At 43.4% G+C, this 17,003-nt stretch overlaps 1 protein-coding gene across 5 annotated transcripts in view; it reads right to left on the bottom strand.

The window, feature by feature from the left end:
- Positions 1–17,003, bottom strand: part of Egf (epidermal growth factor) — a 79,333-nt gene that overhangs the window by 50,090 nt on the left and 12,240 nt on the right. For 4 of the 5 annotated variants that reach the window (XM_029475163.2, XM_021157941.3, XM_029475165.2 and 1 more), the window contains exons 2-5: positions 12,565–12,764; positions 10,176–10,357; positions 9,563–9,787; positions 8,622–8,824 (exon numbers count right to left, since the gene is read on the bottom strand). In XM_029475163.2, coding sequence (XP_029331023.1) covers positions 8,622–8,824; positions 9,563–9,787; positions 10,176–10,357; positions 12,565–12,764 — 810 coding nt within the window. The remainder of the gene's footprint in view (positions 1–8,621; positions 8,825–9,562; positions 9,788–10,175; positions 10,358–12,564; positions 12,765–17,003) is intronic. The other variant, XM_029475162.2, reaches the window with a different exon arrangement.

Raw genomic sequence — 17,003 nt, 5'->3', positions numbered from 1 at the left:
TTGACCTTGACTCCAATCCATGAGATAGACTTGTTGAAATAGATACTCTCCGGCACACCTCTCTATTTTAAATCTATTTCTGGAATGCCAAGGATCAGACTCAGGGCTTTGTAACACTAGACAAGTGCTCTACCACTGACACTACACCCCCCAGGTCATTTCCCCCCTTCCCAAACAGGGTCTTTCTCGATAATCCAACCTGGCCTCAAATGTTCCATCCTCATACTTTGTCTCCTGAGTGTTGGGATGATTGGTGTGAACCACAACACCCAGCTCTTCTTTTAGAAAAAGATATGATTTTACAAAGAATTGTTTATAGTAATTCCTCTACATTTACACCTCAAAGACGTCAAACTTAATGACTGCTTAATATATGGTAATTAAAAAAATCAAACTGATTGATGAAGAAAACGTTGCAAAAAAAGAAGAAGAAGAAAAAGAAAAAGAAAACGTTGCTCTGTCGGGTAGAGGAGGCATGCTGGATTTTATTCTAGTTCCCTATTGTCTAACATACTTTTAATTTCTATTCTATTGGACCATCATCTGGACCATCATCACCATCGTTACAGTTACATACACACACACATACACACACTAAAATTTATCTTAGCTACATGTTTATAATTGATAAGCGTCTGGGAGTAAGTCACACACTCTATTCATATTTACTGTTTCAATAGAACCTAGAGTAATGCCTTTCACAGTGTGTGTCCAGCAGGTGGCTCTGTGCCCACTCTGTGATCACTCTGCCCACTGCTAGTGGCTTCCAGTGATATTCAGTATTATTATAAGCCACTCCCCGATGCTGATCACTGTGCCCACTCTGTGATCACTCTGCCCACTGCTGGTGGCTTCCAGTGATATTCAGTATTATTATAAGCCACTCCCCGATGCTGATCTCTGTGCCCACTCTGTGATCACTCTGCCCACTGCTGGTGGCTTCCAGTGATATTCAGTATTATTATAAGCCACTCCCCGATGCTGATCACTGTGCCCACTCTGTGATCACTCTGCCCACTGCTGGTGGCTTCCGGTGATATTCAGTATTATTATAAGCCACTCCCCGATGCTGATCACTCTGCCCACTGCTGGTGGCTTCCAGTGATATTCAGTATTATTATAAGCCACTCCCTGATGCTGATCACTGTGCCCACTCTGTGATCACTCTGCCCACTGCTGGTGGCTTCCAGTGATATTCAGTATTATTATAAGCCACTCCCCGATGCTGATCACTGTGCCCACTCTGTGATCACTCTGCCCACTGCTGGTGGCTTCCAGTGATATTCAGTATTATTATAAGCCACTCCCCGATGCTGATCTCTGTGCCTGTGCTGATCGTGAGACGTGAATGCAGATGTTAAACACCTGAAAAGTCATTGCGGGAAGCTGCCCAGCACAGGGCTGAGAGCTGTATTTTTGTCTAATCCCCTTAAGCTGCCATTCTTTACCTTCCTAATCAGCCAAAGCTAACACTCAAAACGCTGCTGCTGTCCTCAGGTAACACCCCTTCTCGGCCCTTCAGAGGGCTTACTACCCTCCAGATCAATGGAAGCTCCCAATGGTGGAGTTTAATGTCCACAGCCTTCAGCAACTACTAGCGACCTGCCAAGCACACAGGCCGAGGTGAGCTGTCCTCCAGTTTAGCAAGTCACATTGTTCCTGGCCCAGTTCTAAAGCCAGGTACATGGGATTCCCTAGCCTTGCACCCCACCCCCACCCTCTGTGCTTCATGCTCTGTTTGTATCTTAAATTCTGAATTCCGTGTAACATTCACCCCATCGAGAAAGCTTTTCTTCTCTTTGTTCAGTCCATTTACCCAAATCAGTCTTTTTTTTTTTTTGGTTTTTCAAAGCAGGGTTTCTCTGTGTAGCCACCACCACCCAACCCTAATGATTCTTACAACTAAGTATTTGGCAGTCCCTAAATATTTAGCACATATCAATAAAAATTAAGAGTACCATTTTTTATAAAGTAAATTATGATACTTAATGTTTAGAACAAACCCTCAGAATGTTTACAAGAAATAGTATTTTACAGATTAAGAATTTTGTCAAGGATCAAATAAGTGTAGAATTGTGAATCTTACACCTTCTGAGTGCTTTTTATATATGGGCTCTGTGTGTGCGCGCAGGCACGCCTGTGTGCCTGTGTACATATGTACTTAGAATGTTAGAGTGTGTTAATCTCTGTAAAACCTATGATCACATTTTGATTCACTTGCTTATTGCCTTTCTTATGTGTAAGTTCTCATAACTAACTGCCTGAGCCTCCTCAAAGGTTCTGCAAAGTATGTAGTATAGATTTGGGGAATGGACAAGGGGGTTCTCTGTGAATACACACACAGAAACACTCATACAAAATAAAGAATCGCCGTTTTGTGCTACTGGAATTTTAAACTGTGGTTTAAAAACAAAAGAAAACAAAACAAAAAGCAATCACCTGAACAGGATTTGGCTACTTGCTATTTTTATCCTTCTGGATTCCTTTAAGAATTAGAATGGAAACCAACCAGTGGCTTTGAAGGAGTTGAAAAATAGGTGCTTTGGGGCTGGGGATGTATGGAGCATTTGCTGGCGTGTACTAGTTCCTATGTTCAATCCGCAGCACCGGGGCAGGGGGCAGCTGGGAGAACTGGCATTTATGACACCCTCCCTTTCTTATTTTATGCCCATTACTGACAAGCCTGGCCATCCCATACAGTGAAGGTGGGGAAACTGAGGTGTGCATGAGCCTGCTCCCCTGTCCCCTGTGTCCCCAGTCGCACAGTGGCCTTGCATCCCAGGCCTTCAGCGTCAGCATCACCCCAGAGAGAGGAACCTAGTGTTCATCTTTCCTATGCAGACAAGCCTCAGATGAGCTCCTCTAATGGGAGATACTGCAGGGCAAGTATCAAGAGGCTAGTCACAACCGATAGAAGCATGCCAATCACTTAAAAAGGAAAAGCCATGCGTCTATAAAAGATGCTTTGGGTGGTCCTGGGAGACAAACTCTTTCTTCTGCAAACATGCACGTCTGGGAGAGCATCAGGTTTCGAATTTTTGTTTCCTATACTAGCTCCTTGGAGCAACGCTATATTTGATATGGAAAGATTCCTCTGTATATAGGAATTCAAGCAGATAAATGGTAGGCAGTGATAGAGGGGATGGCTTCACTCTGAGCTCTTAATTTAAAAAAAAAAAAAAAAGAAAGAAATGGCGTTAGTGACATAGGCACTAATCAGCAACTTCTAAAGCCATTGTGCGAAGGGCAGAAGGGAAGTTTTATAGATGGTAGACTGAGCTGACAACTTCTGACCTGCGGGTTAGCCAAAACCAGACCGGGAGCTGGCCCCTGTGTGTCTGTATCGGTACAATCGGAGGGGTGCAGTGCCACCTGCAGGCTCATCCAGGAAGTGTTCCTAAAAAAATACTGGCTCTTAGGCTTCTGGGGCCAGTGCTCCAATTCTGGGAATGACAAGGGAGACAAACATGTTAAGCGATGCCAATGGTGTGGAAAATTCAGAAAGTGGACAGCGATCCAGGACAAATGAACTGGTTTCTTGAACAAACACACGACAAGGAAAGGCTACAGGTTAAATAATCCGAGACCCCATCAGCAGGCATGGGGGGGAAAAGCAATGTTCGAGCCCTCACAGCAAACAAGGAGCCATAAAGACATAAAGAACATCTTCAAGTATTTAAAAAGGCATTTCAAATGGCAGCCACTTGGCAGCAGGAGAGTCCTGTACTGTGAGGCTGGCTTTGCTTGAGCCAGGGCTTTCTCGCCCAGTGGCATAGATCTGTGACACTTGCTAAGATGTGACAGTAGCTATGAGTGACAGAACAATCCATATTTTATTTTAAATGTCTACAAGTAGTAGCTTACAGAATTAAAGAAAGTCAGCGGTGTTTTGTGCATGAAGTCATTGTCAAATCTTTCACACCATTTGGAAGACTGGTTCCCCTAATGGCCAATGAATATGCTTTTGAGACTCATAATCTTTTTTTTTTTTTTTTTTTTTTTTTTTGGTTTTTCGAGACAGGGTTTCTCTGTATAGCCCTGCTGTCCTGGAACTCACTTTGTAGACCAGGCTGGCCTCGAACTCAGAAATCCGCCTGCCTCTGCCTCCCGAGTGCTGGGATTAAAGGCGTGTGCCACCACGCCCGGCGAGACTCATAATCTTAAACCTCAAATCTACATCTAAGGAAAACAGAAGAAAGAAGAAGAACAATAATAAAATTAGACCCTTTGCTAAATAATGCCTGTAAGCAGTCAAAGCATAAAGTCTTTAGAAGTTCACTATTAATACACCATAAATAGTGTGCACACAGAAGTTCATTAATACTCCATTGATAGTGTGCACATAGTTCATTAATATACATTGTTAGTGTGCACATAGAACTTCATTAATACATCATCAATAGTGTGCACGAGGAAGTTCATTAATACACCACTGACAGTGTGCACATAGACGTCCCCACACTGGGTTTAGTATAATACTATAAGATCAGGGCAGCAGGGAGAGACTAGCTTACCTGGGCCGACACAAATGTGAGTTAAAGTCTTTGTTTGAATCAGCTAGAAGGAGCTCAGAGGGGGTAGGGCACGAGAAGGCTTTTCTGTGCTTAAAGTGCCCAAAAGGGGAAGTGTGAACTCTGTGGTCTCTTTAACCAACAGGAGGAGTAAATGGGTAGATGACAGATTTTCCCAAAACAGTTCACAGAAATCTGTGCTATGACATATATGACCAATGGAGTGAGAGTCCAGCTTGGTCAGGGGGGAAGATGCATAGTGTCAATCAGCCTGAGTTCAAATCCCAACCCCACCACACTGAAAAGCGCACTGAAAAGATGTGTTTTTAGTTTCTAAAACAGTACTTAAAGCCCACCCTTGTCCATAAAGTTATCACGAAGTTAGATGACATAATCTAGGGAAAGGCCCCAAGTAGAAAACTCTGGGGACAGTCAATGAGTAGGCCTGCTGCTCTTAGACACAAAGGCAGTGTTCTGAGATATCATCTACCTTGCTTGCAAACTGGTTCCTTCTAATTGGGGGGGAGCACGCCAAGGGTGGAGTCGGGGTGGGGCAGTGTCCACATTCGTTTTTCCATCACTAGTTAAAACCCTCTTGGCTTTGGAGTACAGTGGAGAGCTGTATTCCCTGTCTCCATTGCTAAGGAAGTTTAGAGAGACTGGCAGTGACAGCTAAGCATGCTGGGTGCCATGTGATTGGAGAACATCTCCGAGAACACATTCTCTGCAAATATGTTCTCAGAACTCTGAGGTGCAACCACTAAGTTGGTCGGGAAAGGTGTTCTCGAAGGCAGTGGTGTGGAGCTGTTTCTTGGAGGATAAGAAGAGGGCCAAGGAAGAAAAGGGGAGGGAGTGGAAGGGAAGAGAGGAGAGGAGAGGAGGAGAGAGGAGGGGAGGGGAGGGGAGGGGAGGGGAGGGGAGGGGAGGGGAGGGGAGGGGAGGGGAGGGGAGGGGAGGGGAGGGAGCCCTTCTTGGGAAGAATGTCAAACCTCTGAGGCTATCTGGGGCAGGGAATGGAAGACACCATGGTACAAAATGAAACACAGACCCTCGTGACGTACAAAGCCATGAAATGCACGGAGGGGCCAGTGAGGAGACTGTGCATTCATTGCTGAAAGCTGTCAAAGGTTTTAACTAAGATGGGACAAGGTCAGATTCTCACCTGTGGAGGCTTTTGGTCCCTGCAGCCTAGGAAATGGAGGTAGGGTATCTAACTTCCTGGGGAGCTCTGGGAGGGAGCACAAGAAGGTTTGCTTACAGGTGAGGAGTTGTTAGAATCTGGAGGTTGGGGCATTAAACAGGGAGGAAAGGGCAACTCCTGGGTTTCTAGTCTGAGAGATGGGATAAGTACTGACCCCTTTCACTGAGCTAGAGAGACTAGGTCAAAGTTCACAGGTCAATTATTTCCTTTGGAGCAAAGACATCCAGGGAGGATGCTAAGAAGGTGGAAATGACAGCCTCAGTGAAGATGTCCTGCACCTGCTGTCTATGATGTCCTTGGAGGATGCACAGAGCAAGTGAGGAAAGAGCTCAGAAACTCTCCAGCCAGCTCATCAGAAGCTGCAGGCTTCTACCCACCTCCTACCCAGAATGAGAAGGCAGTAGCATCAAGCGTCTGCAAGTCAAGTCAGCCTGTCTTAGCAAAGGAACGAAGGATGCGCATAGATCAGCACACCAATCTTCCCCGAAGAGCTAAGTCGGCTTTGCTTCCGTGAGTGGCATCTCTGCCAGGGTCAGATAGAGTCTTCACAGGGTTGCTCCCTTTGGGTAAGTCCCTAATGGTTTGCCTCTATCTTCTCTGCATCTTTCCTTTACAAAACATCTTCGCAGCTTAAAATGTGTCTAGAGCTCAAAATTGGGTGTGCACTAGAAAGGACAAATTGAAGTCCTGGACTGATACATAAGAAATCTAGTGGGAAAATGCTCCAAGCTCATTGGTCCTTAGTGCATCTAGCCATATGTACCATCGCCACTCAAGGAAACTCAGCCTGCTTATACAACTTGTTGAGCCCTGCATCTCAGGGTTATTTGACCTCGGAAGGATCTTTCCAGAGCTCACATACAAATAGTTCATTGGATTCCACAGAACTAGAATCTTATAGCGTGTCCTTGATAGGGAACGGCTTAGCCATGGTCAAGAAGAAATAAGTTCATGAGCCCCTTTCTTTGCATCAAGTACTTGTGTTTCATTCAAAAATGACGCCAGCTAGGTTACTCAATTTTTTTTTTTCTCATTGAAGTAGCTCCACAACCAAATGCCTTCTAAACCCAGCTGGTGCTGACCACTCTCAGGGAAGTTCTAATAACAGACAAACCTGAAAATGGAGCTCAGCAGTCTCCAGAGACGTGTGTCTTTACAGTTAAAAGGTATCTGGCACACTGAGGACCTGATAAATATGGTTATTTTTTCCCTAGAGGAAACAATGATATATTTCATGTTTCCTCTAACACATAAAATCAATAAGTGTGTTGGTCTTCCCATGTCCCAGATGAAAAATTCTTGCTTTCTAATGCATTTAAAACAATTTAAATGTGTTAATGATGGCCAATGTGGCAATGCTCTTGAAATCCAAAGGTGCCTTGCACATGGACTATGAATGAAGGTCACACCTACTTCAAAGACGGGAGCTAACTCCCAGTGCCAGCAGCACCCCAGAACCAGGTTTTGCTGTTTTTGCACTGGCCTTGGCTTTCCAGTCATGTGGTTTGAGGCTGCCCTCAATAAATTCTAAATTTTTCTCCTGAAGTTCATGCTTTCAGTGACCTTACTTGAATCCTTATCAAAAGAGCTGGAAAAGAATCAGGGATTCTGGAGAGAGGCTTTGCTTACAGTAGAGAGAACATAATCTGAAGTATTGAGCAGGAGTTTCCCCCCAAATCCATTATTCTCGCAAGCTAAGAGCTGAGAAAAGGCCAGTAGGCATTGACTAGCTGTCTAGTCATGGAAAAGCCACTCCACATCTTCAACACATGAACTAGGACATAAATGCAATTATTCCAAGTGTTGTGTCTCACAGTGCTATGTGATGGGCCAGGACAGTAACATACATGGAAGCACATTGGAAGGTAGAAAGGCTCCATGGAACATGGAAGAAGATGGAGGCGATGGCTGACATCCATAACTGTTACGTAGTAAATGAGAACAGTTAGCTGAAACCACTGAGACTAATGAACACCTCCTCAACGCAGGCGCAGCTGTTCTGGGTTTCCTGCATATCATCAGTGAGCTACAGCCAAAGGCGGTGAGTCGGGCTTCCCCTGGGAAGAATCTGAGTTTGGGGGTTCACATCCTTCCCCTGGGGACCAGTTTCAGTTTTTATTTTATGAAGTCACTGCCAGGTTGTTGCCATTCAATGCACCACTCACTATAGCTCCCAAATAATTCCTTTCTCCGACCTCTGCTTTATGAACGGAGATCAGTGGTTAAAAATCAGAGCACTTCACTAGTAGCGAAGTATTTTCACTCTTTGTCCACCACTGATTTTCCTACCCACGGAGGCCACCAGTGGGGACTCAAAGAAGGTTTTCTGTCACGTCACTTCTCTAAAAGCTCGTCCTTGAAGATGTTCTCTAAGTGGCCATGTGCTCAGATGGGTCTTTTTCCATCAACCAATCAAATAGCACCTCACACCCCATCTTTGCTCTCAGTGTGTCCTTCCTTGAACTCATTACAAGGTGTTACTAGGTTTCTACCTGCTCTTTTTAAAAACTCTGTTTCCCATCTCTTAATACAGAACATGCAAGCACATCATGGCAAACCATTTTATTTTGTTTTATTATTTGGGTTTTAACTACCACGCATACAATGCTTATTCATAAGAAAGCAAATCTTAAGAAGTAAATGTTAGCCAAATAAATGAATCATTGACTAAATCTAGTCACTGCCCAAGTTTAATTTCCTTAGGAATCCTGTATGTCTCCCTCATATAGATGAAGGCAAATGCTAATAAATGTGTTTTTCTCTCTTTGATCTGCCTTATTACAGGACTACATTTTAGCTAAGAGCTGATGGAGGTTGAAAAAAAAAATCCCCTCCTACACACCACACTTCCTGGTCTTGCTTGAGCCAGTTCATAAAAAGTGAATATGTGCAGGTACCTAGAGACTCACCAGGATCCTTACCACCGTTCTCTGTCCTGGGCTGTGCATGAGGGTGTACTACCATCAGTTTTCCAGGTGTCACAAAGGATGGATGGAGGTTAATCCTAACCGTGTCCTTCCCTGTGTGTTTGTTGGCTATCCAAATCGCCTTGTTTTTCAACACTGAGTAGAAGATCCGATCACCAAAAAAGGCCATTGAAGACAAACTGTGCCTAAAAACAACCAGAGAGAAAAGGGGTTGGGTGGGGGGAGGGTTAAATAACAGGACACGTATTACTTGCATTTTTAAAGCCGAATCCACCACTTGAATTTTCTTTTGTTTGTTTGTTACTTTTTTGTTTGTTTTCTTGTTGTTGTTGTTGTTTTTGTTTGTTTGTTACTTTGTCTTTATTTCTCTCTTTGGTTAGGAAAACATATTCTGTTTAAAAATCTGGCTTATGTCATTGTATCCAGAACTACTAGAATAAAATGTTTACTTCCACTTGACCTGTTCCTCTGTCACTCGAGTGTGATGAAAACGGAGATGAAACCCGGAACTGGCTGTGAGTGGAGTGCTGGATTTGATAGCTTCACACCAGGCTAGGTTTTGCTTTCTCCACAAGCTGGCTCCAGAGCAAGTCTCACGAGAGACAGTGCTTCCCAAATAAATTGGGAAGTGAAGGAGAAGGACAAAAATGATCAACCGGTGGGAGCTTATCCTAGGCTATGCACGTTGCTAAGTATTATTTGTGTATATCCCCCTAATTGTTACAAAGACACCAACAAAGAGGGACTGTTGCCAGAACACCACTAAAGAAAACCTAAAACAGGAAACATTAAGGAACAAGTCCAAAGTCACTCACCTGGTGACTGTGTGTAAGCAAGCACACTCCGTAAGTTGACAAGAGTCAAGTTAATTTGTCACTCTAGCTTCAAATGCTCCTTTGCTGCATAGCAAAAGCAAAACCTACCATGCTTGATGTCTGATAAGACGGACGGAGCCACCATCGTAATCACAGGAATGAATGTAAGCGTGGCTTCCTTCACCACTGTCCTGAACCCAGAAGAGCCGTTTGTCCAGGACATCAAGAGTCAGCACTGATATCCCCCCTGTCTCCAGCAGTGTTTTTACATCAACACCTTTGAGGTGTGCTCTGTGAAGGCTGCCGGTCACCTCTGAAGACCAAAACATCAACCTGGAGATGAACATATCACACACAACCATAACTGAATGAACAGCCGCTGAAGTGGGGGCTCTCGGGGCTCCCACCTCTGGTGTCTGCCTCGGGGAGTCTGACTGCTTTGAATGGGAATTCAATTGTGTGTATGTATCTCCTACTGGAAATGCCGTGTGATTTCAAGTGTGAAGGAAAACTAAGCTTTTATAGAAGAACATCAGGCAGGGAGAACTACCTAGTGTCTCCTAATCCAGCCACTTGTTTTGGGGGGAAATGGTGCCTGTGTATTGTCAAAGAAGACCTGCATCTCACTCAGGAGTCCTTTCAAGTAACACAATGTACTAATCTTGGTGAGATTTGAAGCTCATTTCAATCTCCTTTAAAACAAAACAAAACAGATTTTTACCTCTCTATTGGATCCACTGCTATATTTGACGGGTGCTTTAAGGAACTTAGAAGAACTCGGGAATTTTTCCCTGTCATATCTGTTACGGTGATGACTCCGTTCTGTTGGTCTACCCAGAGAACTTCATCATCTATCCAGTTTATGGCCAGCCCAGACATCTTCTGCTCTACATTGCACACTTTCTGCAAAACCAAATTTAAACATTAAGAATATTTCCAATTTACAATGAAATTGCTACTTTATCACACATTGAAAGTCTGTCATCTTAGCATTTGCCATTTTAATGTGTTCTCTGCATCTTTTAAATGATGAAATGGTCACATTTTCGATTCAGCAACAGTACACCCCTCCTTGTGAATAGGCTTTCTGTATCATAGCTTTGGAACCCCAAACTATCCTATATACTATTGAAATCAGAATCAGCCACGATAAAATTTTCACAGATTTATTTTAATGCTTAAAATAGTTCTTTTAAATTCCATTTGTTGATGGAATCCTAACATGAATTCAATTTTAGGTCTTTCCAAACTCTGGTAAAATTCCACTGTGGTTTGAGCAGGGATATAGAGTGGATGTCTCACCTGCCCCCCTTTTAAAGAGGATTTCAAGTACTCCAGGCTGGCCTCGAACTGTTTAAGTTTGAGGATGGCTTTGATGTCCGGATCCTCCTGCCTCTGTCTCTTGAGTGCTGCGATTACAGGCCTACCCAGGGTTTTATGTGTGCCAGGCAAACATTCTAGTGACTGAGCTATAGCCACCACCTCTGCCCACTCTTCTACCATCAAGACCCTTTCTTCTTCCAGGTCTCAATGACACCAGAGAAGCAGTGTTTCTCTTTACATGTCTCAGGCTGTCCCTTGCCTGTTCTTGAAAGAACCAAACCAAAGAATCTGTATTCTTGAGTCCAACCTGAGCAAATCAATTAGTCCTCTTGGGGCTTGGGTTGACAAGGCAGGAGGAAGCTGTGGTTTCTACACTCACAGGTTCCTGTGGTGTCTTAACCCTACCACTGTGGCTCCCACTCCCTTTAGGATGGTGGTGAGTCTGGAGCCGGGTAGTGACAGCTCAGACTCAGAGCTGTGCTAGATCTTTTGCAGAGCTGTCCGGCCGAAACCTTAAACAATTCTGTGTTCCCTCATTAGCTCTTCCCTTTAAATTGCTTTCACGTTCAGTGTGAACAGCTCAGCGTGTGCTCTTTTTCAAGTTTTAAGGACGGAAGGGGTGATGGTGGTGTACTGCTGAGTTATTAGGCACCAGGCCAACCCTTTCCTAAGGACTCGACATAAATCCACAACTGCTTATTCTCTTTTCCTTGGTTGGTGACAGGGAGTCTCCAAATTCTCAGATTTCCATGCCGTTCTAGCAGATGTCTGGAGAGTATGGAACAGGCAAACTTGTTAAAGTGAGGCTAGCCAGTATTAGAGATGCGCTAAAGCAGATTAGCACCTAATTGAAGCTTTTAGAAATAATTGGAAGGAGAGAGGTTTAGTTTGAAGGGGGGGAGAGGTGATCCAAACACTGAGCACTGTGTGTTGGGAATAAATGCTTGAGGGTTCCGTTAATCACCTGCTCTCTGTAATCCATCCCTGGGACATTCCTCCTGGGACTCACTGCTGAGTTCTACCAGTTGAAGAGAAAGATTAAGGGTCTTTTGTATGTACTTGAAATACAACACTTTTTATCTGTCCTTCATTTTTTTTTCCCTAGAGTACAAATACTTTGAGAATACAAAGCCAACTTTTTTTTCATTACTGTCAGGTATTTCCTCTGCTACATGAGAAGAAAAATGTATACAGATAAAACAGACTTTCTTGACTAAGGCACTATCAACTCGAGGTTAGACAGTGCTTCACTATGGGGGCCAGTGCTTCACCACGGGGCAGCCCAGGATGTTGATTGGCAACCTTCCTTGCCCTGGGCCCACTGGATACCCGTAGCATCTTCATCCTCTTATTGTAGTTACTTGTGACAACCAAAAAGGACAGCTGTCAAATATTCATAGAGGGACAAAACCATCTGAGGTACAAAATGCAAATTTACGTCTTCATGGCGACCAACTTAACAAAATCAGATGTTTTCAAAATTATATTCATTTTCTCATGTCCTTCTGTTGAGGCTGACAAATGTTGATTTGCACACTGTATCAGTGGTGCAGCACCACAGGTGCATATTAAATGCCTGCAGTTAACACCTGCACCTTTGAACCGTGCTGGATTCTCACGTATCTCCCTGTCCAAGTACTAGGTGCTGGTTAGCTTCTGAGATCAGGCCCATTCAGAGAACTCTGACCTTACACAAATTATCTACACATTAGAAACTCAGGATGCCACATTTGTCAGATTTTGTATAAATTCTTCACATACCGTGGGGAGGAATAATGGTACTTTACCTCTAGTCCTGTCCCGTTAAGGAAAACTCTTAGCAAAAGTTGTCTTTCTACATCTACCCAATAGATTCTCTGTTTTTCATAATGAATATCCATGTCCACTGAGATGCCAGCATCCACCACCAATTGTTGGTGATTTGTTCCATCTGGGTCAATCCGAGAGATGCTCTTTCCTTGGGAGAAAACTAGGAAGGGGGCAGGACCTGATGGGGGAGGAGAGAAAGAAACCAACGTATAGGTTTTCAGTGATATTTAATCTGTTCCACATAAAATACTTCCCATGACAATCAATATATGTAGAAGTGACTTAAATTTTTAGTCTTATATTTTAAATAAAAACTCTTCCGTGCAGAATAAGGGACTCCTGCCTATTTCTACAAACCATTGTCTTTATAGGTGGCTTGTAAAAAATGTGCATTGCCAATTATGAAAAATTAATTAATTTAAGGGAAATATATGTTCTACTAAGGTACATTTGATATATATTATCAAGAAACAAGGTAATGTTTTCTAACACAAGGGGGAAAAAAAGTCTGCATGATGTTGGATTTAGTTGTGTAAACTGGGAGTAAAATTACTGCATTAATTACTTTGGGTTGCTATGACCAAAACGCTTGATAGATTTGCTTTGAATCAGAGTTTAAGAGTATCAAAGACATTGTGGTGGGGAGGGGAGCCTGGTATATCATGGCAGCAAGAGTCGTGGAGAAGGACATACACGTCATAGTGGACCAGAAAGCAGAAAGAGTGACAGGAACAAGATACTGACTCTAATCCTGGTTATCTGCTGTGGACAGCCAGGCCATACCTCCTAAAGGTTCCACCGCCCCACAAACACCACAACACTTGTGGACCAAAGTGCACAAAGCATGAGCCTAGAACACTTCAGATTCAAACCATAACAATTACAAGTACTATTGTGGAAATAGAAGCTCTTTCTCCCAGCTTCACTGTATGGCCAAACTCACCAGGTACGGACACAGAATAGGGTGGAGAGTGGGGTGGGGTGGGGGCTGGGGGACGGTCTTAAGTGGGAGCAGAGAGTTTTGAACGCTGTCTTCCAAATGTCAGGAAACGTTTCGACAGTGGAGGAATGTCAGCGCAACGTAAGTACGCAGGAGATATGAGTACGTAAGAGACGTGAGTGCGTAAGAGATGTAAGCATGGGTATGTAAGAGACGTGGGTATGAGACATGAGGGAAATTCTTGAGGCGATGGCTTCTTGTTCTCAGAAAACACCATGAGGAGAAACAGTGGGCACTAGGCGGGTTTCCAGACAGGGGAAAGAGGAGGACTCGGGGGCCCTATAAAATACCCAAGCCAACATCTGTTTAAGGAACTTCCAGCATTAGGCTCCTCCCACTCTGAGTGTCGGAAGCTGCTGTGTGCACTTTCTCTCAGTTTTCTGTCTCTCCCTGTCATTCAACTCTTTGTTCATGTCAAGGAGCAAACTCAGCATTCCCCTAGACAACTGCCGATATCTCCGCTACAGACAGGCTACATTATCCATAAAATACAGGATAGCAAGCTAAACTTGAAGTCCGTATACAGATTGAAATTCTCTAATCTAAAATTCTGACATTCCACATGTTTTAAAAACCCCAAACACTGATCATCGACATGACATCACAAGTAGAAAGTGCCATACCTGGTCGAATAGTTAGACCAAAAACTTTGTATCACGTCATCTTTAGACTGTATGTATTAGTGAGGTCTGACTTGGATGCTATTCTCTGTATAGCTCAATATATATGTGTGTGTACATATATATGTGTGTGTGTGTGTATGTATGTATATGTGTGTGTATGTATATGTATATATGTATGCAAATATTTCAAAATTCGAAAGAAACTAAAATGCTTCCAGCCCCCAGTCACTTTGGGTGTAAGAGCGATCTAAATGTTATACATATTCACACTCAAAAGATTATTCTCTATTTATCTGGAATGAATTTCAGCAGGCTTCTTGAATTTTCATTTACTGAACCTTAGCAGTAGAGCTGCCTGGTTTTAGCAGTGCCTTGCTGAGCCCTAACCATTGCCTAGAGTCCTTTCCTGGTTAGATCATGGCCACCTTCTTCTCTGACCTCCCACAACTCACTACCTGAATGGGAGCCCAGCCCCTTCTTCAGAAGCCTCAGCATCAGTTACTGGATGAGTTTTTCTCTCACCCTGTGAAGTGATCAGGGGGTGGTCTCATTCCCTAGAGTGAGGCTGGGTTCCCCGCTCTCTTCTGACTTGAAGAAAATAGGTTGCTGCCATCTTGCATGTAGAAAACAATGGAACTCCTGAGGAGACTCAGAGAGCAAATCTTGACACCTCTCTTGTTGACCCTTGTCTATTCTGTTTGCATATTAAGCTTTTATCCTGTAATTGAATTTAATAAATGACTTCATTAAACCTGGTGGATTAGCAGGCTCTAACTTTGGAGCTGGGGGTCCAAAGCTAGAAAGCATTAACCCCATTTCGGTGGATACATAACAGTAGAGATAAAGGAGTAATCAAGAGGTATCCGACCAGGAGAATATTAATAGGTGTCACTACAGATGTCTAATAAAATGGACAAAGCCTCTACCGACATCTTTGTGTCCACACCAGCCCCCTGAACAGAGGGGAACGGTCCATGCTTGGTTACCACCGAAGCCTGTAAAAGCTCGGAGACGCCATCAAAGACATGGAAAGGGCCCTGACTGACAGACAAGTGGCTTTGTATAATGGTGAGTTTTTGTTATCATCTTGGTTGGGTTAAGAAATACCCCAGAGGTAAGTGAACTACACTCCTGGCTGAGCCTGTGGGGCCATTTACTGAGACAGTGAGCGCAACCATCTCTAACAATCTATGGGTTAGACTCAAATGGAAAACTCGTTGTTAGGAGGTAGAGAAAGCAGAAAGTGGTGGAAGTGGGTCATTGGGGGTGCATCACAGAGAACTGTGGAACCCAGGCCTCTTCCTCTATTGCTATTTCTGCTTTCTGACAGCTGAGAGGTGGAAAATGTTCCTGGTGCCATGATGTTCTGCCTCATAGTGGATCTTAAAACACACAGCCAAGCAAGTATAGACCGAAAACTCTGAACCTATGACCGGAATAATTTCTTTCTCCTGAAGAGCTCTTCTGGACACAGCAACACAAAACCTTGCTGACATACCTGTCTTCCCATGCTCGCTAGCCATTTTCTAGAATTTCTCCTGCTAGGGGACTATTAGAGTAAGGAAAAGTGAAACCACCTGTGAGAAGGTGCCTCATTAACGATGGAGGGCCACTTGTCAGGAACTTCCTGCTGTGCACGCCCACAGCCCACGCTGTGCTACATACATTTGTGCCACTGTTCAATCGGAAGCCAACGACTAGAATGCACACAAAACTTTTTCCATAGAGAAGAGGCAACCTAAGATTACAGCTACTAACATGTGGACCACACAGGGATACAGGACCCTGGATTTATTGACAAGAGTCTTCTCATTCATGTGTAGCACGCCATTTCTAGAAATAATGATTGATCAAACACACCTGATTAATCTTGTTGTATTCATATATGGATGTAAGTGATACAACCTTTTGTTTATGTCACTACATAGAGAGTTTACAGGTTAAAAAGCAGGGAGGGTGTTCTAACCGTTTTAATATTCATCACTCCAGATTACAGTCTGATTCTTTGTATATAATAGGCACGTAGAAACTCTTTGAGTGAATTAATTAATTACTTGATTAATCAAGAAACAGGGGCTGGAGTAGTGGCTCAGTGGTTAAGAGTACTGGTGGCTCCACCAGAGGACCTGGGTTCAGTTCCAAGCACGCACATGGCAGCTCACAACAGTCTGTAACTCCAGTTTGGGGGGACCTCTTCTGGCCTCTGTGGACACAGAGAATGTGATACATAGACATACATCCAGACAAAATATACTCTCACATACACACACACACACACACACACACACACACACATGCACGCACACATAAAATAAAATAAACTTTAAAATAAAAAAATCTAAGAGCTGGAGAGATGGCTCAGTAGTTAAGAACACTGACTGTTCTTCCACAGGTCCTGAGTTCAATTCCCAGCAATCACATGGTGGCTCACAACCATCTGTAACAAGACTTGATTCTGGTGTCTGAAGACAGCAACAATGTATTCACATAAAATAAATAAAATAAATCTTTAAAAAAAAAAGAAAATAAAAAAAATCAAGAAATTATTGATTGTATTTATCTGCCTGTAATTTTACCAGTAGGCACAGAGAATAATAGATCTACTAAATTCACACAAGCACGGTTCAGGCTATGGCAGTTATTTTAATGACAATATAATCACAGCAGATTTTCACATCATGGTCTTATTTATCTCCATGTGGTACCATGAACCAGACAGATTAGATATTGTGGTTAGTTTTGTCAACCTGAGACCAGCTAGGGTCTCCTGGGAAGAAAGAACCTCAATTGAGCA

The sequence above is a fragment of the Mus caroli genome, unplaced genomic scaffold (genome assembly GCF_978045245.1).
Source record: "Mus caroli unplaced genomic scaffold, Mus_caroli_1 scaffold_3, whole genome shotgun sequence".
NCBI classification, from domain to species: Eukaryota; Metazoa; Chordata; class Mammalia; order Rodentia; family Muridae; genus Mus; species Mus caroli.
The sequence above is the reverse complement of the archived record's forward strand: the minus strand, read 5'-3'. Positions and strand labels throughout refer to the sequence as shown.